At 45.4% G+C, this 27,890-nt stretch overlaps 9 protein-coding genes across 9 annotated transcripts; 6 read left to right on the top strand and 3 right to left on the bottom strand.

Moving 5' to 3' along the window:
- The first annotated feature begins 681 nt into the window (after positions 1-681).
- Positions 682-2,079, top strand: F4817DRAFT_25391 (uncharacterized protein). The gene is made up of 2 exons (XM_049299194.1): positions 682-1,216; positions 1,287-2,079. The coding sequence occupies exons 1-2, from the start codon at positions 1,145-1,147 to the stop codon at positions 1,995-1,997; spliced, it is 783 nt and encodes a 260-aa protein (XP_049161298.1). The 5' UTR covers positions 682-1,144; the 3' UTR covers positions 1,998-2,079.
- A 5,007-nt stretch (positions 2,080-7,086) lies between these two features.
- Positions 7,087-8,978, top strand: F4817DRAFT_330769 (NADP-dependent alcohol dehydrogenase C). The gene is made up of 4 exons (XM_049302430.1): positions 7,087-7,538; positions 7,712-7,836; positions 7,900-8,548; positions 8,619-8,978. Exons 1-4 carry the CDS (start codon positions 7,468-7,470, stop codon positions 8,869-8,871), a joined length of 1,098 nt encoding a protein of 365 aa, XP_049161297.1. The 5' UTR covers positions 7,087-7,467; the 3' UTR covers positions 8,872-8,978.
- Positions 8,979-11,220: 2,242 nt separating this feature from the next.
- Positions 11,221-11,678, top strand: F4817DRAFT_313704 (uncharacterized protein; the record flags this gene model as incomplete). The annotated part of the gene is made up of 2 exons (XM_049300284.1): positions 11,221-11,364; positions 11,415-11,678. The coding sequence occupies 2 exons, from the start codon at positions 11,221-11,223 to the stop codon at positions 11,676-11,678; spliced, it is 408 nt and encodes a 135-aa protein (XP_049161296.1).
- A 1,020-nt stretch (positions 11,679-12,698) lies between these two features.
- On the top strand, positions 12,699-13,326 carry F4817DRAFT_363468 (uncharacterized protein; the record flags this gene model as incomplete). The annotated part of the gene is made up of 3 exons (XM_049306646.1): positions 12,699-12,896; positions 12,958-12,978; positions 13,054-13,326. 3 exons carry the CDS (start codon positions 12,699-12,701, stop codon positions 13,324-13,326), a joined length of 492 nt encoding a protein of 163 aa, XP_049161295.1.
- Positions 13,327-14,407: 1,081 nt separating this feature from the next.
- Positions 14,408-15,343, top strand: F4817DRAFT_313702 (uncharacterized protein; the record flags this gene model as incomplete). Its single annotated transcript, XM_049300283.1, has 3 exons — positions 14,408-14,479; positions 14,561-14,613; positions 14,716-15,343. The coding sequence occupies 3 exons, from the start codon at positions 14,408-14,410 to the stop codon at positions 15,341-15,343; spliced, it is 753 nt and encodes a 250-aa protein (XP_049161294.1).
- A 4,518-nt stretch (positions 15,344-19,861) lies between these two features.
- F4817DRAFT_313701 (uncharacterized protein) lies at positions 19,862-21,131 on the top strand (the record flags this gene model as incomplete). Its single annotated transcript, XM_049300282.1, has 3 exons — positions 19,862-19,866; positions 19,938-20,035; positions 20,107-21,131. The coding sequence occupies 3 exons, from the start codon at positions 19,862-19,864 to the stop codon at positions 21,129-21,131; spliced, it is 1,128 nt and encodes a 375-aa protein (XP_049161293.1).
- Positions 21,132-23,022: 1,891 nt separating this feature from the next.
- F4817DRAFT_330712 (sure-like protein) lies at positions 23,023-24,308 on the bottom strand. The gene is made up of 2 exons (XM_049302429.1): positions 23,989-24,308; positions 23,023-23,931 (listed from the first exon to the last, which is right to left on the bottom strand). Exons 1-2 carry the CDS (start codon positions 24,164-24,166, stop codon positions 23,216-23,218), a joined length of 894 nt encoding a protein of 297 aa, XP_049161292.1. The 5' UTR covers positions 24,167-24,308; the 3' UTR covers positions 23,023-23,215.
- An 807-nt stretch (positions 24,309-25,115) lies between these two features.
- F4817DRAFT_25334 (CHAT domain-containing protein) lies at positions 25,116-25,768 on the bottom strand. The gene has a single exon (XM_049299190.1). The coding sequence runs from the start codon at positions 25,656-25,658 to the stop codon at positions 25,128-25,130; it is 531 nt and encodes a 176-aa protein (XP_049161291.1). The 5' UTR covers positions 25,659-25,768; the 3' UTR covers positions 25,116-25,127.
- F4817DRAFT_25333 (tannase and feruloyl esterase) lies at positions 25,769-27,612 on the bottom strand. Its single transcript, XM_049299189.1, has one exon. It carries the CDS (start codon positions 27,434-27,436, stop codon positions 25,880-25,882), a length of 1,557 nt encoding a protein of 518 aa, XP_049161290.1. The 5' UTR covers positions 27,437-27,612; the 3' UTR covers positions 25,769-25,879.
- Between the last annotated feature and the right edge of the window lie 278 nt (positions 27,613-27,890).

Raw genomic sequence — 27,890 nt, 5'->3', positions numbered from 1 at the left:
TCTTTAACCACCCCTCGTTCCACTACAAATATCTGGACCTAATGTACTTACCCACCCTACTTCGGCATGTTCCCCTTCTCGGGGATCGGTTCCTAAAGTTAGCTTCGTACTATGTCTTCCTTTTTATCCCGTCTGATTGGTGTGTGAATTCCTCTCAACATAGCGCCGTGAAAGGACTACATACATTACGCAGAGTCCGAGCAGTCAATTTTGACTAAAAAAGTTCTACAGTTACAGCGCATCTCAGCTGGCCGCAGCTCTATAATGCGCTTGTATTCTACGTCTTAAAGAGCTGTCAAGCGCTGGCTCAAGTCGGTCGAAACAGAAGTTTCTAGGATTCTTTAAACATCCTAGTCGAAAGAGACGATGGTACTGCAGGGATTGCAAACCACTTTACGCGGTACGCCGCGTACCATCCCACTTTCGCGCAACAAACCCCACCAACCCTTTTCTCTTTTCACCCCTTGATCTCCTTGGCCAAGACAAAATTGTTCATAGTATTCGCCTCGTTGCTTGCTAGAGTTGGAATTGGAGTTGCTGGGCAACCGTGCCTTTCATACTGTTCGTCATATAGATCCATTAATGATAATCCCGGTGCAAGTAAGCTTGCTTTTCATGCAAGCACTTAAAGCAGCCCTGTCAACATATTTTGTTACCCTTCTCATTGAAGAAGGAAACTAGCCAGCAAAACTCCCTCTTTCACCTTAGGCTTCACTCTTTTATCATAGAAATAACACTCTTTTAGTCCATTGGTCTATTAGTCCATTATCTCGGCATCAAACGGTCTCTTAATCTTCCCACGGACCATCCTGCTTGTCTCCACCTTTCGTCATACTTTCACTTCACTCTATTTGATCGACAGCTTGGTGTGATTCCTTCTCAACGACCTCCTAAGCTTGGGAGTTTTATCTAGGAGCCCTAACATATATTTCATCAGTCCTCCCTCACTGTCTTTCACGTCTACTCTGTTCGTGACTCACTCATTCCATTTCACCTCCGCATGTTCAGACCATCATTGAAATCGAGGGCTCTCTCCAAATTACTTTACACTCAGCTGTGCACTTCTTATTGAGAAGGCTCGCCTCCTCTAAATCGTGCCCATTTTACGCTTCCCGGGCTATCGCACTGGCGGCAAATCGTCGCCATGTCTTCCAACAATGACAGTATGATGACCAGGTTCCTATTTGCGATTTTGAAGCAGAAGAACCTCAAGGATGTAAGTTGAGCTTTGGCTATAACGCGTGTCCTAAACTTCCGGTTTTGGAATCCACTGACATATAATCTAGATTAATTGGGACGCGGTTGCTAAAGACGAAATCTTACCCCAACCGATTTCCAATGGCCATGCCGCTCGCATGAGGTACTCACGTTTCAAAACCGCTATGCTAGGCAATGAGCCCACCAGACGAAATCGAACGGGGCAGGGGAAAAATCGAGTCGCAAAGTCGAAGAAGGATCCGAAAGGGAAGAAGGACGAACTTGTCAAGCTAGAATCGGCTCTAGACTCACTCCCAGAATCCTCGGTCACTCCAGAGCCATCTGAGATGCCCGCTCCCAAGATTAAACAAGAGAGCGCCCCCTACAGCTTTGATGATCGGTTTACTCCTCGTCTCACTCCGGGACCATCTGGCCCAATTCCGGCTGCTTCAATTTCGAGCAACCATGGCGTGATTCAGCCTCGATTTCTTACACCGGGCAGCGATAGCGACTTTTTCTCTCCATCTCCAACCCTCACATCCAGCCCCGCCAGTGAGATGATCACTTCCCAGCACTCATTCAGCTTCCGCGATTCGCCGTGCCCTGACCACCCCGACCCGATGTGGCCGAGTGTTCCGCACTATTCCGCCTTCGGAGCAAGTTCTTCATTTGATGAATTCAGAGCCAGCCCTTGCGAGCCACCCCACGTACATTCTCATCCACACATGCTTCCGTTTCGGACAGTTGAATGTGATGAAGATTACGTCGATGTGAAGCTCGAATGGGATGAGTACTCTTGATGGACATGTCAGGGATTCAGATAGGCTGCTTTTGGGGGGATGATGTTAGCTCAGATAGCTACTATATGCTGTGGGGGTTACGAGCTCGTTTCTACGGGGGATTGATCAAGGAAACACGTGGATCGCTAATCTGTTTGTGCTACTTTCTGTGCGGTTGGTAACAATGAAACCTGGGCGGTTTGGGTCGCATATCTGGCTTCTTGAGGGGTTTGATGCCGGTGATTTCACTCGTTTGGGCTTTGTAAGACTACTACTACTTAGTGGCATGGTTTCGGCATCTGGCATTCGGGCATGCCTGGACTTGGTTGATGAGTACCTAGAGACGCTATACTGTTTCTATGAATGGAGGCTAAGGTCATTCTTTGAGTATGTCGTATGAGCATGTGATACCTTAATTCAATAATTTTTCATGTATTGTGAGTTTAGATAACTACATCATCTTTTAGCGAAAATAAATTATCGAATTACACGGTAGTTCTCAGCTAGGTATTATGTAACCAGGAATGTGCTGAGAGATCCAACCAATCAAGTACGTCCAGGGGGTTTTCAGAATGTAAAGATCACGGGATTCTGTTATCTATTTGCCTGACGCAGCTTCTATACGAAACTTGCAGCACTACCCGACGTTTCTGACATGTAACCTTTAAACCCTTCTTATTCCATATCACACAGAGATCCCGCACAATCCGGTTGTTACCGTCATTATTGTCTAACCGTCTGACGGCGTCTTAACACTCGAGGAGGCACTTATACGAGTATTCACGCATCGTCTCGGAGTGCCCCAGCAATAGGGCTAGCGTCCACCGATGACCCGAGATCTGGACACGGGGCTGAAGTGGATGTAACATGGGTTGTCAGCCTTGAAATATTTGGCACCTGAGAGCCGGGGTCCATGCACGGGTATCGACGTCGGTGGCGTGTGGGGAAGGGTATTTGACCCTCTTTGACCCCTGGTATTTCACCGTGGCTTTTACCTAATACGGTACTTAAGGTCTCAGAATCAAAATGGGTTGTGATAACGCACACAAGTAACTTGGAGAATATGTACTTTATAGATACCCAAAACTGTTGAGAGAGTTGCGTCTTTCTCAAAGCACACTTCCCACCACTATCACTTAAGAATACACCCGTGTTCCGCCGCCTAGCGATAGAATATGCAATGTGACTTGAGGTGTTACCACAAGTGACGACGACGACGACAGGCGTAAGACTCAAGTATAGGCTATTCTAGAATTTCACATATTATCTGTAGACTGTCTGTTACGTACCTATCGTACGAGGGTGTCCTCGGAAACCCGGTTGAGCTTATCGTCAAGCCACCCGCGCTTGGACACTTCGTCAACTGCAATCAACCCGATTGGGACGCTCCTCGAGACATCTTCTCCAACGTTCCGACGATCGCTTTAGGATCTAACATCCATGTCTGCTGGAACCCGAGGCCCTTCGCCATACTGGTATGGGCCGTGCTCACTTTGTGATTCGCGGCCATCATCGGACCAAATGATAGGATTAGTTGACAGGGCTATCGACTAGTTTTACAAGACTTACGAAGTCAGGTCTGTATCTTACTGTCCATTTAAGGCTAGCTAGAATATGTCCTCTTAATTCAACTATCATTATAACATCACTTATTACTATTCACACCCTAAATTCTGTTTGACTGTTTGTAGCGCTTACACCAGTGGCGTGTTGCCGTTCTATCAGCAGATACTAGTGAGGCCTACGTTACAGGCCTGATAAATATCCCGTGAGCCGTAACGCTGGAGTCTTAAGCTACTTTCTAATTAGGCGTAGTATGATATCAGAATGTGATATGTCGACCGTGGTCAGATTCGGTACCTTGGCAGCCGCGTTCGTTTTCACAAATCTGTGGCCAATACTAGGTATTCCAAAGAAATCTCGCATGGAAATCTCCAAGAAGTCGCCAAACCCGTGTTCTAGCTCATCAAAGTTAATAGTTACATCTGACATCTCTAGTAGATGCGTGGGGTAGGTAAGTCGTGATTCTGGCTTAACCGAAGATACAAACAAACCGCCGGATCCCACTCGGAAAACATGGGGGCCACGTTATCATGATCTACATGCATACCTCACTACGAAGTAGGAGTATGTTTCGGTAACTTGCCGTATCTGTTATCAAGTGCTTAAGTATGTGAGTAACTAATGCTGCTTATCAAATTTGTAATCGTAATACTTCCTGCCTAGTACTTACTCGCCTACGAATTGTCTTACTCCACGGCCTCCCACGATCTATGCGGATGCCTGCTTCCCCGGGGGCACTTACATGTTTTCCATGTTCCAGGCCTACTCAAGTGGCCATATACTTCTTGGCCGCAGAGTGACCGTTGCGGTATCTTCATTCGTACCAAGGCCTTCAGAGTTCCAGCCAAAGATTGTACTGTAGTTAAGCTTGCTTTTTTTCGCGGTTGAACTTTTGTTCTTCCGGAGGGGGTTCCAGCTTCTAAAAGCTCTGCAGCCAAAATGTATAAGACAGGGTTGAAAATGCCGGTCCGCGATTCTGGGAGATATACGAAACAGAGGCGCTGCAATTGAATCATATCTAAAGTGATTCTTCATCTATCACTAATAAGCTTATATTCTCACTACTTTCGAATAGGCATCTATGAATACAGGGAGTCGTATTAGCTCATTATTTTCTTCAGGTATCTTAAACACCTTGAGATATCTTATTATCGAGACAACAAGTTGTCTATCTTGTATTAAGATGGGATGAAAGTAGTTAAGTGAAATTTCGCGTACAATGTCATCAAGCCATAACATTTCTGGTCTGATTAAGTAGGTGCTCTCAATATGCCGATTAATTACTTGAGCTGGCTTGGACTGGACTATTTGGATTGCCCATTTCTAATAAGTTGCCCAGGTCAAGTACTTTCTTATCTTTCCTCAGTCGCTACTTGCAATGAGGGTATTCGGGCCTGCCTTCTTACGTATTTTTACGGCGTAAGTAGTAGTTGAGATAATATAGCTGACTATCGTCACTCATAGTTGAGGAGACTTTATACCTGCTGGAAAAGCGTCGGTACTTGATTGACATTCATTTAGTTAGAGACTTAGTTTAATTTACAGTAGTTGAAAATGTCGAAAACTAGCTCAAACTACCTCTAGCTCATTGCAGGTAGCTTGTTGGTTTATTAGAGCTTAGGTACTGTGGGAAGGTGCAATAAAATAAGGGAATATTTAAGATTTTAGAGGAAAGAGTGGAGTCATTAGAATCTTTACCAATACAACATCATTTTTATCATCAAATATCATCAATACGTATATGTAGTTAGCCTAATGTATGGAGGTGCATTTAAGCACACCGAGTTTCTTTCTGCAGTTATAAAAAAAAACCTCGGCCTATTCTATATTTGAAGTTCCGGCTGTGTTTGATATCTTGGCGGGTTCGGTACGTGGCTGATCCGGATTGATGTTCTGCTTGAGGCGGTGGGGCTCGTCGGGTCCGGCCCACTATTGTCGGGAGGAACCGAACATCCCGAACGTCCGGACCGACTAGTTTCAAACAAGCTGTGGACCCAGATAGGTACTTATCTAAGCCGAAAACGAAGAAAATAGCGAACGATATAAGACGCTAGCAGGTTTAAAAGGCCCGTAAATGAAAGATCCTAGTGTAGGTCGAGAAGCGCAATGAAAGCTGCGTGCTAACACCAATTGACATGAAGGTGGCATTGATGTTAAGAGCGCAAAAATAACGGCATTTAAGCTGACAATATCTATAACCGGCTATTGAGTTGAGCTTTGATTGCTTACCTGTCGCGCTTCTGTTAGAACTGGCTTCACATGCCACAGCGTCTTACGAAATAGGTTGGTTTCCTTTTATGGCAATCTTTGGGACAGTATTAAACGATTACTGGCCAGAAAGCCATCATTACCTAATTTTTGAACGTCTCTTCATCGGAGCGCAGCGCTCGCGAGACGCGAAATGAAAGACTGGCCCTAGTAATTGATATTAATAAACTGATAAGCCGTTGGAATATTACTCCGAGCCTCGCTATTGAATTTAGAGACATCAATTGAGTGCCATTCGGCGATACCTCGTCCTCGACTGCATTAGTAAAAGCTGAAAAATTTAGCGGCTGAGTAGGGCGGTGTGAGGTCGTCCCAAACTCCGAGTATTTCAATACTACCTACCGGCAGCAATTTTTACGAGAATTGAAAGGACGGGAATAGATAGGTCATTCCAGATTACCTATCAAACGGGTTCCTCGGAAGTATATAGGCTTTTCTTTCGTCGTAAATGCTTACTTGCATCTTACGGCATATATACCCCTGACTAAAATCTCACCGTCGAAGACATCTTTTTGCGTCTCATGATAATAAGAAACCTATGGAATTCCCGAATGCAAATATGAAAAAAAGTCAAGAGGTAAGATAAGAAAGAAAGCGGTGGAAAAAGATCGACCTGTGGAACTTTTCTATTTGCATGGAGATAAATTCACTATCACCGTTATGCCCATTATTTACTAGGAGAAAAACATCCGAAGAGTTGTTAGTGGCTATTATGAGGTTACTTCCACGTGTTATGGTTGTTTCTTGGTTTTTTAGTGTTGTAACATATTCGTCGCCACAGATAGCCTCACTACTACGTAAAGCCCCCCCCCCCTAGAATAATTCTTGAGTAATGAGTACCCCTTCGCTTTACTGAGAGTGCATTAGACCGCTTAGACTGCAGATGTAGCTATTTCCACTTAGTTACCGATGACGTCTAATATTGAATCTTAATAACCTGTGAATATACTTATTAGCCATTTTTTCGTGGAATTTCTGCCCGGCAGCTATTTCATTCTTAACGGTAATATTTAAGTACTTGACTACTTATTAGTCTTAGCATTAAGTCCGATACAGTAAGCCCGATATACAATAAGTCCGACACTTATCTGAGTGGGTAGTAGCGAGTTAGATATGTGCGTCTATTAAATTTTCACGGTATTATATCTCGGCCAACGATGCTAGTCCATCACTAGCCACAATGTAACGGTGGGACACCCTACACCTTTTTTTAGTACATATGCAGATTTACACCGTTGATTTGCTTACACAATACCTATCAATTCTTGTCTCAGAGGCCCATAAAAGAGACTACCTAGGTAGATTCCATTTATTCGTAGCTACCTACACGTTGGTACCGAGGTAGGTAAGTATAATGTATGTACAGGTTTGCATCGTATGTAACTTCTATCCACTGTTACCTCCACTTAGCGTCATGGATTATGAATCCACAATCGGCTTTTTGGCCGCAGAGAGATTAAAATTCGAATGTTAATGGGATGAGCCGGATGTGACGTGGCCGTCGTTTCTCTATTTAAGTATAAGCCAGTTGCATTGTAGCTCGAGCCATGATTAAAGATCGAGCATTTAATTCAACAATAAAATTAAAAAAACACAGGAATCTTCATCTCTTCACCTCAAACCTCATAGTCTCGGCCACCGAATCACCATATATTTCAACATGGCAGCACAGGCAAGCCCTAAGTTCGAAGGCTGGCTGGGTAAGTCCCCAGATGCCATCAATGGAAAGATGTAAGTAATATCAATAGCTCTTTCCTCATCGTCTAGATTTGTCCCTGGAGCTGTTTCTCCTTCTTGAATGGTAGAAACACACACAGAGGAGGAAGCTTATACTCCCGAGACATCTCCGAAATATCTGGGCTTTTTATCAAATTACATAATCACTGACAGCTATTATGAAATAGGGAGTGGGGCGAATTCGAGCCTAAGAAATGGACCGAGGATGATGTGGACATCGAGATATCACACTGCGGTATTTGCGGTAGTGACCTACACACGTTGAAGTCCGGCTGGGGCCCGACTCCCTACCGTACGTCCCCTTTTTAGTTCTTTCGGATTAGTTTGCGGTTTTTTTTTTCTGACATCATCGTAGCTTGTGTCGTGGGCCACGAGATCGTCGGCAAGGCAGTACGTGTAGGAGCGAACGTGAAGCATATCAAAGTTGGCGATCGCGTTGGAGTTGGTGCGCAAGCAAGGACTTGCCAGAAGAGCACCTGCCCGGAATGCTCGAACGGCTTGGAGTCCTATTGCCGAGAAGGCTTAATCAACACCTACGGCTCCATTTACCCGGATGGAGAAGGTAAAACTTATGGCGGCTATGCGGACTACAACCGTACAAACGGCCATTGGGTCTTCAAGATTCCGGATGGAATTGATTCAGCCATTGTCGCTCCGATGCTTTGTGGTGGCATCACCATGTATTCGCCCCTAAAGCAAAATGGCTGTGGACCAGGCAAGACAGTGGGAATTGTTGGTGTTGGCGGTTTGGGTCACTTTGGTATTCTTTTCGCTAAAGCCCTGGGAGCCGATAAGGTCGTCGGTATCTCGAGAAAGGAAGAAAAAAGGGAGGACGTACTGAAACTTGGTGCCGATGAGTACATTGCTACGGATGAGGAGAAAGACTGGGCAACGAAGCACCGACGAACCCTGGACCTCATCGTTAGTACAGTGTCTCATTCAAAGATGCCTTTGGATGGCTACCTTGATCTTCTAAAAGCAAGGGGCACTTTGATTCAAGTTGGGTAAGTTTGTCTCTATTTCACCTTGTTAATGCAGTGGTCGAATTCCGTTCAAAACTAATTCGTCATGTAGCGCCCCTGATGGAGGCGAGCTTCCCCCCATCAATGCATTCCAGTTAATTCTGAATGGAGTCAAAATCGGCGGTAGCGCCACTGGAGCTCCTTGGGAAATAAGAGAAATGCTACAGCTAGCAGCAGATAAGAAGATCAAATCTTGGGTTCAGGAACGACCTCTGAAGGACGCCAACCAGGCAATCATCGATATGGAGGAGGGTAAGGCTCGTTATCGATACGTACTTGTAAATGAGAACTTTGGCAAACATTAAAGGAGCAGTTGATTTCGGAGGCGTTGAGTAGATGCTGGAGATATAAACCCAGTTAGAGCAAAGCGATTCATTTCCAAGAAAATAAATATATGATTATCCCACTATAATAACCGTCCCAAGGTCCAAGTGCTGTCACGGTATACGTGGAGCTAATTAGGAATAGGAATAGATCTAGACGCGCAGCGCCCTTAAAAGAGGATACATAAAGGCAAGCGTTAATAGATTCATACTATTACACGGCGACTATACAGCAACTTTGATGTTACTTCTAACATTCACTCTACGTATGACACAAATCAAGGGTTCTCTCAGACAAGTGCATAGCTGTTAGCTAAATCCGTTTGATTCTACTGCTTAAACAAAAACCATTCGGTTAGTTTTACTTTCTCTCAGATTATTGTGATTGATATCAAGTAGCAGCATAAATATAAAACCAGACCATTTTTCTTTCAGAATGTCTTATCTTATTAGTATGTCCTACAACCTATCCCGTTCTGTCATATCGAGCTTCAAAGCCATCAGATGAAAAAAAGATTTGGTAATTAATAACACTTAATATTCTAGACAATATAACTCCATCGGGTTACGGAGGTGTTTCTACTCCGAGTTCCTTTGTTTAAAGCTCTAGTCAATTCTAATCCTGTCATTTCAGCTGCTTGTTTCTCAATTCACATAAGTACCTTACATTAACTCAGCCCTACCAAATGAATTTTACATCAAATATTGTTTAATACAGTACGTACTCGTGAACGTAAAAGAGTCTAACGTGAATATCAACTTGGTTTCTGCACATGCCTTTTTAGCTATGCTTATATGTAAAGATCTGCCCTTATTGATCTTATTTCGAACTGTAACAAGTGGCCAATCCATTTGAGTCAGGTAAAACTTTGTCGGTTAGGTAGTTGTCATTACATCTTACATCGTATTTCCATATAACGGTCCCAACCTATATCGAAGAAAGTATCTCTTTAGGACAAATAGATAAGTTTGTAAGTTATTTTTTCGTCTTGGACGGAGCACATACATTCAAGTGTCTAATAAACTAGCAGATTGGTATGAATTACTACTGCTAAGAAAACGGAGTTTCTCTCCATGCTAGAAATCTCAGACTCAGATACAGGTAAGACTCCAGAGCCATTTCGTTTGTTATCCCTGTGTTTTGACGGCTGTATGCCAAACACCGCATTGTAAAACTTGTTCCTATGCTAGACTGCTGTTTATTATGGTTCAAATCGCTACCGAAGTTGTCAACGTCGTCAACTCCTCTACTTACACGTCGATCTGGCATACGTACCTGAGTAATAGCTTACATGACCGCAACTCTATAGCGGCAACTTAGACGTACGTCTGGCGAACTAGACAGCAAACTCGACAACAAACTCGACGACCTAATTTGGGTAGTACCCGCCTTGTTATTGAGATCTATGTACTTGGAAACCATTGTTTCTTGGTTCACGATCCTCGCGTCCTCCTTCCCACTTGAGTCCCAATCCTCTCGCATCTGATTCTTCTTTCAACACACCACCCTCAGGGCCAACCTCTTCACCACCTTCAACTTCTGGTACCTGGCTACCACTACAACGAAATAACTTTCATATCAAATCCTAAAGCAGGAAGATTTTATTTAGCACCACTGAGAAGTCTACCGCAACAATACCATCTTCGCTCGAAGTAAGTTTTATAGCATTTCAGCATCACTTCCCCTCCGCTTCATCCCTCTACACCTTGAACTCTGCAGGGCGTCTATATGAAGCTTTCTCGCAACTTTCCCGCCGTCGCTTGCACTTTAGCCCTCGTGACTACTCCTTCGACCCTACGATTTTCCTCTTCAATCTGAGACGTCGCTGCATCACCCACCCAACACTACCCCCCCATCCAAGTACAAACACTTTCGCAACCTTCAACCTATGCTCATATCAGTTTACTGATCTAATATACAGCTAGGTCGCGGTATCTATCGCTCCAAGGTAAGTGGAAATCCCTATGTACCTATATGTCCTTAAACCCCCATCCTACCAAGCGCGACATATATTTGTCTGTCGTCCTGGCCCTCTGCGCCGCTTCAACCCTATCCCCCCCCCTTCTGCTGCTGTGACATAGTCCCGGGCATATTCCTCATCATTGCCGTACCTCAAAGCTCCATCTTCCCTCTTTCCCTCTCGATTTCCATCTATGAAGCAGTCAAAGAATCGAAGTGATAAGCTATCCTCGATTAACTATAAGCTACACTGCTGTAGTTACTCTTCCTCCTAATATTTCCCATTCGACATGAACTAACTATTAGATCTAGTACAGCATCTAATACCGACCAAATTTCCACCGCCAAGCCAACTGTGTCAAACAGCAAACATGCCTCCTAAGGAAACAAGCGCGTTGACGGCTGGTGACCAGAAGTTCTTCACTGCCATCTTCAAGTATCTTCCCAATAGCCTGGATATTGACTGGGACGGACTTGCCCAGGAGCTCAATCTGAAGGATTCAAGAATTGCCAAAGTATAGTCTCTGCTACTGAATACACATGACTTAGTACTAACCATTTAAAGATGCGATTCTCACAGATCCGACGCAGGTATCGAAAGGAAGAAGCGGCGGGAGGCTCTCCTCAGCAAACCAAATCTGCTAGAGTCACCAAGTCTACCAAGGGCAAGAAGGCTAAGGCTGCTGGCAAGGGCCGAGACGAGAGTGATAGCCCCGAAGATGATGAAGATATGAAGCCCGTTACGAAGAAGGAGCTCAAAGATGACGCTGCAGGTGTGATTAAGATCGAGGATGGCGATGATGATGAGGTTATTGCTACTCAAAAGTGAATAGTCGCATTGATATTTACTTTTCTAACAACCTCAATGGCCGGTATCTTGGAGGAAGGCAAGGGCCATGGCATTTGATGGCCTACTGGCTCTAGTAATGCTCTTTACGGCAAAGTAAACGAAGCTCTATAACGCAAATCGCAGGGAAGATCTAGGGTTTATTTCGCGATGCAGGTAGTTTCATAGTTTATATGCTACATTAATAACGGTTGTTTTCATTATGGTTACCTTGCTCCTCTCACGATTACTGAAGCAAGTGATACTAAAATTCAGGCCCATGTCCTGAGTAGGGAGTAATAAGTCAGACCTGATAGTAGAGCTATCCTATGCCATAACTACCTCTGGACCTGTAGGCGAGTAAAAGCTGATTTTGATATGACCACTAGGAGGGTCCTATCTCATTTATATTGTCCAAATTACGCTGGGTTGAGTCCATAGTTTCGAGCCCCGTTTACCTTCCTGAAGTTGTATCTTATGTAATTTTTTTTCTCTCCTTCCTAGCCCCTAGAGTTACTGCCATTGTACATGTCCCTAGATACTTCAAGTGTTCACCTGACATCTAGCGGTGGGGTGTTTTGAGAAAGAACACGACTAAGCGGATACCTGAGAACCCCTAAGAGCCCTAAGACCTGCGCGAAGTATAGGGCATGAAGCCACTGTCCATTGGGAGATTAGGAAAGTGAGCAACTTCCCTCAGGCAGACAAATTGAGAGCCATTTCTAATTTCTTTCACCTAGATCTGAAGAAATAATTTTGTTTCCCTTTTCCAACAACCAGAATTATCACACACCTCCCCTCGCACCATTCCAACTTCAAACCTCAAAGAATTCCTACGTCTTACCGTACCTATCTACCTGGTCAAAGTAAGTAATAGCTCTGGTTAATACCCCTTCACTTTCAGTCTTGCCTTTTGTCTTGTTTTGTCAACCCATTCTCGATTATTCTCGAGACTGGCTATCTCTGTTAAGGCTGAACATAGGCACATCATTCTTTTTGAGCCCACTACTAACATTAAATAAGATGTCGAACCCATATATTCATTTGGGAAATGGCGTGACTGTCACGACCAGACAGGTCGTCATGATGGTCTCCATTTTTAAAAATGCAAGCAAAGACTTGCTAAAGACTGTGGATTGGACCGCAGTGAGTCGCGAGATGGGTCATGCCTCTCGCCGTGTCGCACGCGACACTTTTACCACCCGGTGCAAGGGTAAGGGTGTAAGTAATTTCCTATATATCTATGAGAGTGTGCAGCATTTACTGACTTAGTTTGTCTTAGTGGCTAAAAGGCGGAGTGACTGTAAGTTAAATTACCTATATTACGGCTGCCATTATTATCCAACCCAAACATCAACTAACAAGTTGGGTCTCCTAGATTCTTCCCGTTTCTGGCGCTTCCGGCGCCGCTCCCGTCGTCGCCCCTCCCGCTGTTGTGCCGGCTGTGGTGCCCGCTATTCCCAACGCAGCCCCCGCCACTGGACCCACTACCACACCGGCTGCCGCACCTCCGGCCCCGGCTCCGGCTCCGGTCCCCGCCCCAGCTGCTCTCCCTGCTGCGGCCCCTGCGCCGCGTCGCCGCCGTGCCAGAGGAATTCTCCATAGAGCTCGTCAGGGTCGCGTTTCGAAGAGTCATGTTTCTAGACCCTAATTAAGGCTCTGGATGTTATCTTTCTTGTGTGTTTTAATTTGCCCAACGGCTATTAGCCTCGTTGTTCGGGCCTTCACTAATTGAAAGAAGAAGTTTGATGTGTTGGCTTGAATCGGCCTTGGAGAGCCTCTGTATGTATCTACTAGGTAATACAAAAAGACCTCTGCCATCGAAAGTCTATCATAAATTGTTGCAGTAAATGAGATAGTCCTCGTTACGATGCGCCTCGGAGTTCGGGGCAGCCCAGAACCGAGTACCGAGCACTGTCCAGCTATATTAACCCTCTTTAATTCAGCTGACAGGCCCCCTACTGTTCATCTTCTATACACATACTACTTCCTTTACCTCTATCACGACCAACATATTCCAGTATCAATGACAAAGGCATTTGTAGTATGAAATAGTTGGACCTTTGACATGCTACACGGCAACATCTAAAAGATTAAAGCTCATCTTAAGTCTTATCTTTGTGGTTACTCTTGAAGTCTTGTCTAAGATAATTCACGACACTCAAAGATCAGTTTCTGACAGTTCACCATAGTATAGTAAAAGAATTTTTCATATTTTAGCTGGTGGTCCCGACATTAACTGTCGTACTAGATCCCCAAGTGTGTCCATCATCACGACGTATACCTAGCAATACTGACTTCCGCATACATAAGCAACTCTAAGACTGGGTGCCTTCCAAGTTGATCCTCAGTTACTTCAGTATTGGCTGAAGCTTGGGCCGTTGCCTGGTATATCGAGTCTGACTGCACTTTATGCGGACCTCCTACACTGTGGCAATAACCGCCCAACAACCATCTACTAAAAACAAATTGCAACTTCTTCGAGAGTAGGCTGGGTACAGGGCCTACTTCCTTAAAAGTAGCATTCACAGACAAAAAAGCCAAAGCTTCCACTACTTGATCAAATTTCTCGACTTACCTGTCAATCCTAAAAACCTATCCTCCCATCTATCAACTTCAACAATATCAACTACCACTCCACTTCTCTTCATACGCAAGGTTCTCGTACTTTACCTTCAAACTTTTCTACTTGATCCCTTCAGCCTGACAACCTCACGTCAGCCACCGACATAATGCCAGCTCTGGACGTTGATTCTCAGTTCAAGTTCCTCATCGTGTGCATCAAGCACTCGACTGCTGGAAAGGTGAGCACTACCCTGTTGATGATTAACCAAATCTTCGCGTACCAAATGTACCTCTCAGTTGAGTCTTACTGACCTAAATAGATTGACTTCACCGAGGTCGCCAAGGAATGCGAGATTGTCTCCAAGGGCGCAGCGTGAGTACCTCCCCAGTAACTACCATCATTTTTCTCTATCAAACCTTACTTCTCGCTCATCTTACCCCTTTCTTCTGAACTAACCGTGTTACTACCTTCCAGTGCCAAGCGATATGAGCGTCTTATGAAGGCCCACGGCATCGGCGCCGCCGGTGGCGTGGGAGGTGTCAAGAAGGAGTCCAAGGACAGCAAGGACGGCGTCAAGACTCGCACCCCCAGCAAGAAGCGCAAGCTCGCTGCCGTTGACGAGGATGCCGGCGATGCTGATGAGCCCGTCAAGACCGAAGTCAAAGGTGAAGTCAAAACTGAAGATTCGATCGCCGTGAAAGCGGAGCAGGAGAACGGTTGTGGCGCGACTTCTGCCGTACCCGGTGTCACGCCTGTCAATGAGGCAGCGCCGACGAGTCAGCCTGACATATCGCCTTCTACCAACGCCCAGAATGACGACGACGACGACGAAGTCTTAGTCATCAGTGCTACGGAGAGGCGCGATGATGGCGGTGTCCCGGTCTACGGCAGTGGTGGTCATCATCACTCGTATTCGCATCCGCACTCGCCTGCTCCAATGATTCCGGGGATCCATTCCTTTGATTATGCTGCTAACATGACATTCCCCCAACAGATGTCGATGACGACGACGACGAGGATGCCCTCGTCGCATAATTCCCTTCCCTACGGGTTCCCCTCCGGCACATGGATATTCCCTCATGACACACATGGATATCTCTAGCAAGCACCAGTCCCTCGTTATTACCCCAAGACACACCATCAAAACCTTCCATTCTCTTTCATTGCGGTATGTATTCAACATAATATTCTATTATATCTTCATTAGCTAATGAGATGCAGGCAGGAATGATCTATGGTACACACAAATTAGGGATGGATACTGGGTGGATTTCGGCTGGTTTCGCAATCGTATGGGGGCTCTTTCGGGCAATATCGTCGTTCGTAGCTTGATTTCCGGTGTTTTGTTGACACTCGGCCAGAAGATAGACTCTAGTCATTAACAGAGTCTCATTGCAATCACATCCAGTACTGTTTTCTGACTATTGTGACCCCTTTTAAACCCCTGATGCTTAGGTACCTAGGTAATCCACACAGCTCAAAGGTAGAGTTACACATAAATCCCAGTAGATTGAATAATTACTTCGGGAGGGACGTAGTAAGCCCAGAACTACCTGAATTTAGCTAGAGGCTTCTCTAGGTAGGAAATATGTGGTATTAATGAAGTATCGTCCTGATACTTTAGTATTTCCGATACCTATGTAGTTGTTAGTCAGTAGGACGTGATACTTCTAGAAACCCAAAGAAGTGGCGCAGAGCAAAGGCATTAGATATGTCTCGGCAGTATTCCATAAGACGCAATATCCATAATTTATCTGGGGGGCACTGCTGTTCATACAACTGTTTTTCGGTGATAATTAGAAAGGTCGGAACATTTCCAGCTTCACACAAGAGCATAATAAGATGCTCACGCTTAACGTTTTACGAGTCCAAGGCGATCTTGTCTTTGGTATATTATATGCGTTGCCTTCCAACCCAGATAAAATACTGGCGGTTCGCCATATGGAAAACCATGAAGAACAGGGCCTTACAAGGTAGTGTAGGTAGTGTACTTCTAAATTATTCAACTATATACCACAATTCGACGCGTTAATAATCTTGAACTGTGGTCCGTATGGCTTTAGATGCGGAGGGTCTACGGAGAACCCTTGTTCTATTCTCCCCAGGAAAGTCCAGCATCAGCTACGATAGCCTTTCTAGTTGGTTGCTCATCTTCAAGTCATCTTCCTCTCCATAGAGATATCTAAACACAAATTTCCAAGCTCGGGTTCTTATGGTCGAACTTCAGAGCTTTATGGGAGGTGGTTCGTAACCTTCGACACTAGATAACTGAAGCATATCATATTCGTAGGCATCGCGGAAAATCCATCAAGTTACGAACGACCAAGTATAGTATAGCATGATATTTACCTACCTTGCCCAGTCCTGTACTTCTAGTAATATTTTTCGCAACAGGATATTTGTATTAAAAGTACCTTTGCTTACATTATATAAACTCGAACTTCGTGAGAGGGGGTCTATTTTTATCAATAGGTAAGGGCCATATATCTTTTGAGCGGCTATTCTCAGTAGCATGGAATCGGGGGCGTCTTTTAACCTTCTCTGTAGCAGTCCTGACTCTAGTTTGGATAGATAAAAGCGTCTAGGAGGTATGAACCGAGTATCTCTATGAACTACATGTTGCAGATGCTATTTTTTTGCATGGTATCTTTCGTCGACGATACGAGACCCAATACCCTCCAGTCATTTCGATGATTCCGCATTTTGGCCTCTAGCTCTTCTCTAGGATATGCTTCCTGTCGGCCACTTGAATATACCGTGAAGTATCGTTTTTATTAGCACTAGCTAGGAAACGCCATACCCAGGTCCCAGGGAATGGAGGGTTTTGTGTTATTTGTTAAATATTCCCATGCATCTAGATTGTTCCATCGATAGAACCAAACTTGGATTGTTGATAACAGGACTATCCTAGAGCAAACGTATTGTTAGGCTAGGAGATGGTCAGAATTATCAATAATATTATTTCCCTGACCATCCCCGTCAACTCAAGTAGTAAAAACAGTACATTTTTCGAACCAGAGTAATTGCACAACCTATAACTAACGACCTTGCAGTATTATATATGTCGGTATTACCTCTAATCGCTTTTGGAATGGATTTCAGATGGCCTGTTCTAGTATTATCGCGCCGCTCAATATCTACTAATGGAGACGCTCGCTCAACTATAATGTCTCTAGGATTTTCAATAATCTGTGATGAGGAGCGTTGAGCATTCGCGCTACGAAATCGAGACACGGCAGAAGGACTATCGAGTCATGGGATATCAGCAGCAGCTTTATATTGACAGGCGTATACGGATTACCAGATTTCTCCCAATATTTCTTCCTATTTTTCGATCGCATACGTACCCAGGTACATGCAGATCCTATGTACATCAAGATCACAGGGAGCTCTAATGGTACCTGCTCATGTACGTACCTTCGTACCACCAAATAAACCAATCACATCTTCCCGAGATCTGATTTTAAGGGACCCACATTTGCTTACTGTACAGCAGAATGTGGGTCTCCCCCGCAATCTATTTGACTGTACGTACCCTGATGGACAGAGAAGTTACAACCCCTATAGTGGGTCCGTGCGCCAAATCCAACGTCAACTCATTGAGCCGCAATATTCTCAGTGATCCTCAGGGTCATAATCAACAGGTACTTAGGTACGAACAGGCAATGTACAAACGAGATATACCTGGATGGATGCCACACGTACCTAATTTGAAACTTGATCACCAGCCTGCGATGATATCGATTTGTTTTATGGTACTTTCACGCAATATTTTCGGAACCTATGATAATGCTCTAAAATAAAACCACTGATCTTAGATATCCTCGTTAATTACCAACACCAACAAACTTATATAAAATAATAATTCTTGATTCGATATGAGAAAATGTTTCTTTAATCCCCTTTTACCTAATTAAATACGAGGGTTACTAGAATATTAAAACCGATTTTAGATTTATTGTAACTGTAACGCAATGCCGACCCAACCTTGTAATTGGTTTTTTAGACCACAAGAAGAAGTAGACACCTCATACATGCATATTTTCTAGTAGTCATTCATATCCCCTAGTTATTAAGATCACGTTCTAGGAAAATATCACGATATACTGGGCGCTCGGCCTTAGTCAATGTTTAGTATCGTATTACCTGGATCAAATGGATGCTACAAGTACCTGAGTATTTTATATTGATTCTAATGATCTGGTAAATGGGTTGGCCGTAAGTAATGCAGTTTTGATAAAATATCAAGCCATATTGTGGAGGCATGTCACGAACACGAGGTACGTTTGTGTGTACGTACCCTAGTTGAAACATTTGATTTTCTATTACAGCTCAAGGATCAATTATCGTATGCACCTTGATAGCCAATTTATCTCTAATCATTCAGGTACATAGGTACGGTTGCCGGTGCAAGATCAGGTTGCGGGCTGGGTTAAGGTCAAAGCTTCTTCTTGATCTGGTGGTTGATAGGGCAAACAGGCTGAAAATACAGACCGATGCAGCTGGCATAAATGATTTTTTTAATAACCTAGGTGATTGATTTGATTTGAAAACCACCACGCCCCACACCGCTCCTGATCTGCCGTCCTCTTGGTGATACATATCTTTTTGCCTCCCTCAGCCTTCTCCACCATCATCTTCTTCCACCTCATAGCAACTTGACAGTCCTTCTGGTTACCACCCCACAAGTTGTGATAGCAACCTACTGTATCAATCAATTCTCGCCTGACAAGTGGGTCTGTATTGGCACATTTGTTACAGCTTTTACAATCTTAGTATCAACCTTTCCAACCTCCTCAAGTACACCTGACTGTACACCTTCTACCAACCCCACAATTCATTCTATCAGCCTGGTCCGAATAGATATATATACCAGGGCAGTTCCTCCACCATTCCCAACTTTTATTCTTCACTCTTCACACTTCACACCATACTCTGAACCCTTCACTACCAAGCCTTCACCATCAACCTTCACCATCAACCTTCACCATCAACCTTCACTATCAACCTTGACCATCAAGTCTTCATCATCTTGACAAGTCTTCTCTCCAAGATTATCAAGTCTAGTCTCTGGTTCGTCTCTCGGACATCAGTAAGTCAAAATTCCCTTCACTCTCCCCAGTTACCCATCACCTTCTTCTACATGTCCCAACCCCACCCCACCATACCTACTCTCTTCACCATTTTTTCTACAATTCTTCTCAACTTCAATTCACACAACCCCCTCCAACCTCTCGCACATCCAGCCTCTGGTAAGTGCACAACCCTCCCCACCTTTACCCTTCACCTACCTTCCTACCTTTCCCACCTCTACAACCTTTCCTCTACCCTCTACCCTCTACCTTCTACCCTTCCCATCTACCCATTCCCATTTACAAATTCACTCGCATCATCAACCTTCACCTCTGGCGAAATTATTTACCGCCCGTATTTTCCAACCACCCAACCACCCTACCCCACCTTCCTCTCTTACATTTGCCACACACATACACAACACATAAACACATACACTCAGTCATCATCCTCTATCAATTCGCATACACTAACCCATCCTTCCAGACAATTCAATCAGTCTTCTCTCACATCTCGACCTACCTGTTCATTTACCAGAACAGAAACTATGTCGTAAGTTTATTTTCCCTTTCTTGTTTCTACTGTCCTTTTCGTATTGACATTTAACTAACTTCAATTTTCAGGCCTCAGGGAGATAACAACCGCGCCCAGGAGGTTCCTGGAACCCCGGATTCCGGCATTGGCATGACCGATGCGCAGCAGCTTGGCGCCATGGCCAATGGTAAGTAATATTTTGCAGTCCCTTTATACTTGGTTATAGTTATGATAGTTCTGCTTACATGTAAGATTTAGCTATCAACGGTGCCCAGAGCGCCATAGTGGTTGTCGAGATTGATGGCGTCACTTTCCGCTACACCTTCCAGCAGCTCACTGAGATGGGTACTGTGCTAGCCCATGCTCGTTCCCAGGGTCTCTTCCCTCCCACCACCGCTGCAGCCCATGATTTCCATGCCATCACCCAGGATTACCTCCGCTTTATCCAGCTCTCTGCGGCCCGCGGTAACGCCCCTCGTGAGGAGTGGAACCAGATGCGTGACGTGGTCCAGCTTCTCGTTGAGATCACTCAGGAAATTCGGGCTCGTGATAAGGTCGCAGCCGAGAAGACTGAGGAGGAGCGTGTTCAGGCTCATGTTGCCAACATGATGAGCGGTGTTAGTGCCGAAAACAAGCTCTACGACATTGTCAAGCACGCGGTTACCTTTGCAATGAACAATGGATCTGGTGACGAGGCTGCCACTGTCACTGGTCAGAATATGGCAGCTCTCCTTGATGGAATTCGAGGTGTTATTAGAGAGATGGCCGGACAGGGCACTCATAACGTTGATGGTGTAAATGTTGAGGCTGTCTTGGAGGATGTCTTTGGAATGATCGACTTTGCCCTTGGTCATTCCGTGGGCCCTCTTGACAGGAATGTCAACGCCTTGGGTGGACGTGTCGCGCACATGGATGGTCAGATCATGCACCTCAACGCTATCGGTCAGCATGTCAATGCCATTGATGGTCATGTTCACTCTCTTGGCAACAACATCAATGCGTTCGGCACCCTGTTGAACTCGACTAATGGCAATGTCATCTCTCTCACCACTCAGATCGCCCTCCTCCAGACTATTGTCAATATGCTTCCCCGCATGATCGCTGAGGCATGTGAGCAGATGCTCCCTGGAGCTGCCCAGGAGGCCATGGGTCCTATCATTGCCATCATTGAGGGCCATCTTGGCACCGCCTTGCCTATTGGTGCTGCTCATGGCACTCAGCAGCAGCCTAGGGGACTAAAGAAGTTCTTCAAGTCCGTCAAGAAGCTGTTCCGAAAGAACTAAGGAGCTTACTAGCCTCACCCAGCGAGATTGTCATCAAGGATGTTTTCGTCACAAGTTTTCGTGGTTACCTTAATTCTCTACTTTCTCACTTTCTATCTGATCGACAACGAGTAAGTTCTCCTCATTATTTCCAATGTCCCTCAACACGGATTACTAACTTGCCACAGATGCTTTGGTGAGGGTCGACCACTGATCTGTATATGACAGACTTGCGGTTGATTTATTAAAAAGGGGAGCTGGAGTGGGGGGCATGGATCTATCGGACAGACTGGTAGATATGAACTTTGGGGCAAAGGAAGGAATTTGGAGTAACTGTGACTCCTGATATATATGATGCTGCACTTCAGCAGTAGACAGATACATTTCTTCTCCCAATAAACACCTACTTCACTCCTCTATGTATAACTTGAGTCTCTAATGAAGTGACTTCATACCTATGTCGTGGGTCTTTTGACACTATTCCCACATCCTAGCTCTAGGTTAATAGTACACTCTCAGGATAATAGATTCACTCTAAGTTCATATTGTGTATCGCGACCCATACCCCATGTATTGCATAGGGAGACTCGAAATGTTTATGATCCATGTTTACTTGTTGTTTCAATCCTAGATTATAATAAAATTGTGGCCCTATACATCATAGGTTCTATCACAGCACAAGGCGAGGCTGAATGTCGGTGTATAACAACCCCCGACGTTACTAGGGAAACCATCCGCTCCTAGCCACAATTAGGTGAGATTGTTAATGTTAGTAAGGCACCCAAGACTTCATGAAGCGCACCTGGAAGAGATACTAAAGATTTCAAACCCAAACGATGCTTTTGGCGAAATTTTTGGTTCCTATAGATAGGTTTTCTATTCATTCTATCCTGCGTTCCGCGCCTTTGGGTATCAGTCCCAGCGCACCTAGAATGACTAGGAAGGAGGCGAGACATCTTTACCTACATCCGGGAGCATCGCTGGTGCGAACTAGGGTCTCTTACAAACATAACAAAATCTTTTGTCTTTTTGCCCGGGTAGCATCATACCCTATATGGTGTCATGGATGGTCGCGCTGGCCTCCATTAGTTCACAAAAGCATATAGGCTATCCAATTGAACATAGGAATGACGCGTACTGTTTCGCTGCCTTCCTCTGGACCATTTGGAAGAAGTATATAGTTACGGTGAGACACGTACCTGACATCTTCTCCCACGAAAAACATGATAGTAACGAGGTATACAGAGGCTGCCCCAGGTTTCCTCTATAAAGCAGCGCGGCCGTCCCTAAGAATAGCTAGCTTCTAGCATATCCGCTTTAACTCCTCTCGTGGTACACGTTACCCGATAACTGACACACGCCGCTCTATATGCTTGAAGATAGCATCGCTTCCTAATAAGAATATTTAAGAGACAAATACGCGATGGATTGAATATTTAGAACGACAAAGATAGGCTCCAGCGTCTAGGAAGCGAAAACAGTAGATTGGGCAGACTATTCTACAGTCCGGCCTCTGATCCTTCCAGATATACGAGAAACGATACAGAGTCTAGTAAAAAGACCGACGTCTGGTTCCAGTCCAGAATGCCTTGAAAACGCCACGACCCCTTTCGTGTCCCGTAGTTGGTGCAAATATTTTCGGTCTCAATTATCTAGTCTAGAATATGGTAAGTTACACTACAGAGTCTTGAAATGTTTGGAGATTTCTATGCTAATGAGTCCTCATAGATACGGTAGAAGGTCTTCCGTGTGGACAAAGCCTTCGCCGACACTACTACTTACAATACCAATCCTGTTTCTTCTAAGATCCCTCCCACTCCCACGACTTTTATGTGCGCCTCCTCTTCCCCTGAAAGACCCGACACTCACGATCTATCGACCTTATAAAATCCCAGAAGACAACGCATTTTATAAAAAAGCAGGTTATAAACCCGAGTTTCCCCAATATAAATACAGAAAAGACATATTACACGCAGGGTTTAGAAGCCAAGACACAACTTAGGTATACAGCATAATATACAGTTTATCGTCGATTTCCAGAAATACAGCTTGTAAAATTGCAAATATATACGCGGATATGATCCCAGGCCCCGCCAAGAGTATCATTACTCCAAGCAACTCAGTAGACCACCCAACTTCTGTAATATAATGGCCTGCTTGTCAGCTGATGCCGTCGTCTTATCCGTCGAGTCTCCCACACTGACAGAAATCTGACAGCCATCAGCATTGACCACGCTTGACTCCGTCGGTAATCTGTCGGTACCGCAGGTCTCGACATCGCGCTCAGACAACAAGCCGGGGTTGATACGGCTCAACACCCACTTGAAATTGGCCGGGTCGGTGCAGTCCCCTTCGGCCTTGGGGAAGTTCACATTCAGGAACACGTCGTCGGGGAGGTACGGCACACCAGAGGCGATGACCGCATTCGTGAACTGCGTTGCTAGTTTCGCATACACGGTGCTTTGCGTTTCCACAGGCGCGTCGAACGCAAGTCTGCCGGACGAGGCGCCGGAGAAGGCGATGGCCGGGATGCCGACGTCGTGAGTCGCGTAGGTGGCTATACCGACAGTCCCGGAGAACTGTACTTCGATGAACAGGTTGCTTCCCACGTTCGGCCCAGAGACCACGAGCTCTGGGGCTTGTCCGTTCCACAGCTGAGGAGCAAACGTTTCGACTCCAAAGCGAGCGGAAGTTACCGGGAACGAATTTACCCAGTTTAATCGTGGGTTTGTCGCATTGTTACCCACGGCGGCGCTGCCCGCAGGGCAGCTATTGTATTCACAGGCCTGAGTACGCGGGGATGGTTCCGTGTCAGAAGATCCTAGTTTATCTATTTAGCAATGCCCTAAGCAGATAAAATTCTTAGACGGGAGCTTACCTGTACCAGACTTGTTTTCAGCTGGGGCTGACAGAATGACATCGTGGCCAGCGTTGTTGAGCTCGTCATGCAGGACCCGAATATATTGCTCTGCCCAACCGTCGTCGTTTGACTGGAGGATACGTATGCCGTGGGCGCCTAGGGCGAGCAATACGGATGACAAGAGTTGGGCACGCATTTTGTGAAGATATTTTAATTAGTGAGCGACTGGATATTTACATCTGATTAACACCATGGCCCTATGGGACCATAGGCTCATTTAAATATCTTGTTTGTTGCATTGACACGAGCCGCATTAAGAAAGTCATCCCGTTCGTAATTGACCCCTGACATCCCCGGGACTTTCATTCAATCATAGCAGCCAATCACAACCCCTGAGAAGATGCTATACCGAGCAATGAAACCCAAACTGGGACCGAACTGGATGCCCAGCCTCTAGTCCCCGCCGTCCCTGTAAGATCAGCCACACTCCGCAGCCAATCTTGTGGGGCACGTGGGATCTGCAACGCGCCATAGATCTCCTGCGAGGAAGAGGCCGCCGTGGAAAAGCCACCAGTCCCATCCCTAGCAAGGAAGGTCCAAAAAGAAATGCCAAGGTGCTGCTGTCGCCCTCGGCGAAACCCGTATTCACTAGACTTTTGAAACTCGTCTATCTAGTGGGAACAGGAGCTTTCCATGTCATGTCAATAATACTGCTACAAGTAACACTAACTATGCAAAACTATTGTATGGAAAGTCTATCAATAATAGATTCGGCGATAAGATCCTGGTAGGCTGTAGCTAGGTTGACTCTAGGGTAGGTACTCGCGAACTCTACGCTAGGTGTGCCACCTTCTATATGCGGTAAGTGACACGGGAGCGGCATCTCGGACACCCGGGAGGAAAGAGTGGGTGTTCTCGGAGACAAGTGGAGAAAGCCATTCGGTTTGTGTCTTAACGTGAACAACGAGTCAAAGGCCCAAGGAAAGTGTTAACAACATCTAAACGCCAAAGTGAATGTAAGGAACCCAGTAATATATTTTTACCTCTCTCATATCAGAGTCCGAGTCTACTCCCGTAGCATCCCTCCATTCCCGCACCATCTGCTCCTCCCTCTCGACCTCCTTGTCGCGTAATTGTCTAAGAGCTCCATGAAGCCCTCAGCAGACCGCAATATCTGTCATCCCCTCGGCTTGTAGCGTCTCGTATAAAATTCTTGCTACATCAGCACAATGCTTGTCTGAAACTTTCCAGAGTGTGCCTACAACATGCCGGAAACCCGCAAGCTGGAGGGTACCTACACGATGGATTGCTTCGTCGGCGAGCTTTCCCGTCGTGTTGGGCCCAGTTGAAGATGCTAACAAGTAACCAAGAAACGACCGGTTTTCTTGAAGCTTATGTTCTCGTAGGTCTTCCACAGTGAGTGGATTGCTTTGCCAATCCTGGAGCATCAGAATACTTTGGGAAGGCTCTATTGGTTTCGATTTTCCGTGACCTGCGAAGTGGAATATCTTGCATTCGCTCAATGCTTTAATAATATCGCTTTTGCGCGGCGGTGGTGTAACTGGCCTGAGTTGGAGCGACGGGCAAACTTTTCTTAATATATTCACTTCATCTTCGGCAAATTCAAGGATCTCTTGCCCTGGTGTTGTGTGTATGGGAACCAAAAGAGCCTGGTTATGTGATAGCATGTTCAAGAGAACTACAAGTTCAAGTCGACCTAAATATATTACTTACGATTATGCTAATCTAGCTAAAATGCGTTATCAAAATATTATTAGGAGAGTACGAACTGTCAAAAAATAAAGCTAACTTTGGTGAGGCCGCGGCCCAAACTGCGTGGCTAGCTATATCAATTGTAATCGTATTTGCTCGCTATTGTCTTCATACACCTAGGCTCCTCGATTGTTCCTTAATTCTCACAATAGAAATCATCAGCTGTAGCGTTTGAACTCGTACCCTTATAGTGTGCCTTCTGAGGATAAGGACACAAAATACTCTCACGAACAGGACCATTTTCCGCAGAAGTCGCCGCAACGATCCTGTCAGGTGTTGCATCGGATTCGACCCATGAGACCAGGGCCTTGAAAAGTCCAGCAGGGTAATATCCTCCAGAGCCCGCCCAACAGTGAGCAAGCCCCGGCGCTTCAAAAAGACGATAATAATCGTGTATTTTCTCATCGTGGGCTGCAACACTTTCATAGAAGTTTGACGAAGAGTCCGGAGGGAGGATAGCATCGGCCAGACCATGGTAGGATAATAGCTTCCCCCCTGCTTCTCGGAAGGCGTCTAAGTTAGGCTTCACGTTGAAGACTGGACCGTACTCATCTAGCGATTGTTGAAATAAATCTTGAAGTTCTTCGATTGTTACTGTCGTGACGTCGAAAGTAGGGTCTTTCTTAATAAGAAGTCGTATCCATGCGTCAACAATATCCATTGTGTGCCCTGTGCAGGTACCGTTCCCCGAGCACACCGTTGTCGCAAGTCCTGGACTGACTCCAAGGCTGACTACCTCGTCTACTAGGCTTGACCCCTTTTTGATTCCCCACCAAAGGAATGAGCCATCCAATTTTTGAGCGCCAGTCCATGTCGCAATCGCAACGTTGATAGCAGCTTCCGATATCTTCACAGTTCCAGCGTCGGTATCCTGGCAATCAATAGATTTGTTCACCACAGAATGTGGACTAAAGTCGCAGGAATCTGGATCAGTGACGATTCCATCAAGTAGTCCATCATTGCCATCACAGTGCTTGATAAAGGCTTCCGTGATCGCAACAAGCTCACAGTTCTTCGGGTATTGGCCCACGGCCTTTATGACAACCTGGGGCCAGTGATCACCCACTCCCAGCCCAGCGAGGTCAACTGCTGGGGCCGAGGCAGCTATTCCATCAAATGCGGTAGGGTATTTCTCAGCTATCTTAAAACCTTGTCGTCCGCCCTGCGAGCATCCGTTCCAATAGGAATATGCTGGTGGCTTGCCGTAGTAACTCTCCGTAATTGCCTTGCCGATAATAGACAATTCGTTGAGCGAGTTGGAGCCAAACTCTTCGAGGAGATGAAGGTCGACGTGTCCAGGACTCTTCAATATCCAGTCATCTGGGTTTAACGAAGCATGGCCGGCGTCAGTGGTCACAGCAGAGTATCCCTCTGACACAGCGCCGAGCATAGAGTAATAGCTAAGTAGAAGGTTAACGCCTCCAGCGGAAAGGCCTCCTCCGCCAACACCTTGCATCCTGCCATTCCACTCTGTGGGGAGATATACGTTAATAGTGACAGTATCAGATTCTCCAGTATGCGTATAGGTAGTCGTGAGGTTGCAGAAGCTGACACCTTCGGCGTAGATAGCTCCGTTGTTCGTGTATGTGCTCTCTGGAACTTGGATTGTGAAGTTGGATACTAGGGAAGCGCTAAGTGAAGTGAATTGTACGCCGGGCAAATCCGGATACGGGATCTGAGCGGGACTACACATGGTAAAAGAGAGTTTGATCTTATTGTCGTGGCTGTGACTGTGACTATCTACCTCTTAACACTTCTCGACTTCGGGGATGACAGACATCTCTTATATACTGAACAATCTGTGGTTTCTCGTGTCAGGGGTGTAGTTTATGAGTCCTTTTTACATAATAACTTTCTCTTATTTTCTCGGGCCTGGCTTATAATCCTGTAAGATCTAGGGGATCTGCCTATTTCCTATACCTATCGTGCATGTCGATGTCTTTACAGCTATGTGAGAGAGTTTTCATTGGTTGATGTTGTCGCGTGGTATTGTATACTCCTTATTATGAAGTTATTAAGAGCTAGCTTCAGAAATATATTCCTATACAGACTTGTATGTAGTAATACTTGAAAAATCCTTAGTCCATAACGGTTCCAATAGGTTTCTAAGGCTTATGCACTTTAACCTTGTTAATCCTTTAGGATTG

This window comes from Daldinia loculata (genome assembly GCF_022478755.1).
Source record: "Daldinia loculata strain CBS 113971 unplaced genomic scaffold F4817scaffold_11, whole genome shotgun sequence".
NCBI classification, from domain to species: domain Eukaryota; kingdom Fungi; phylum Ascomycota; class Sordariomycetes; order Xylariales; family Hypoxylaceae; genus Daldinia; species Daldinia loculata.
This window is presented reverse-complemented; position numbering and strand designations above follow the sequence as displayed.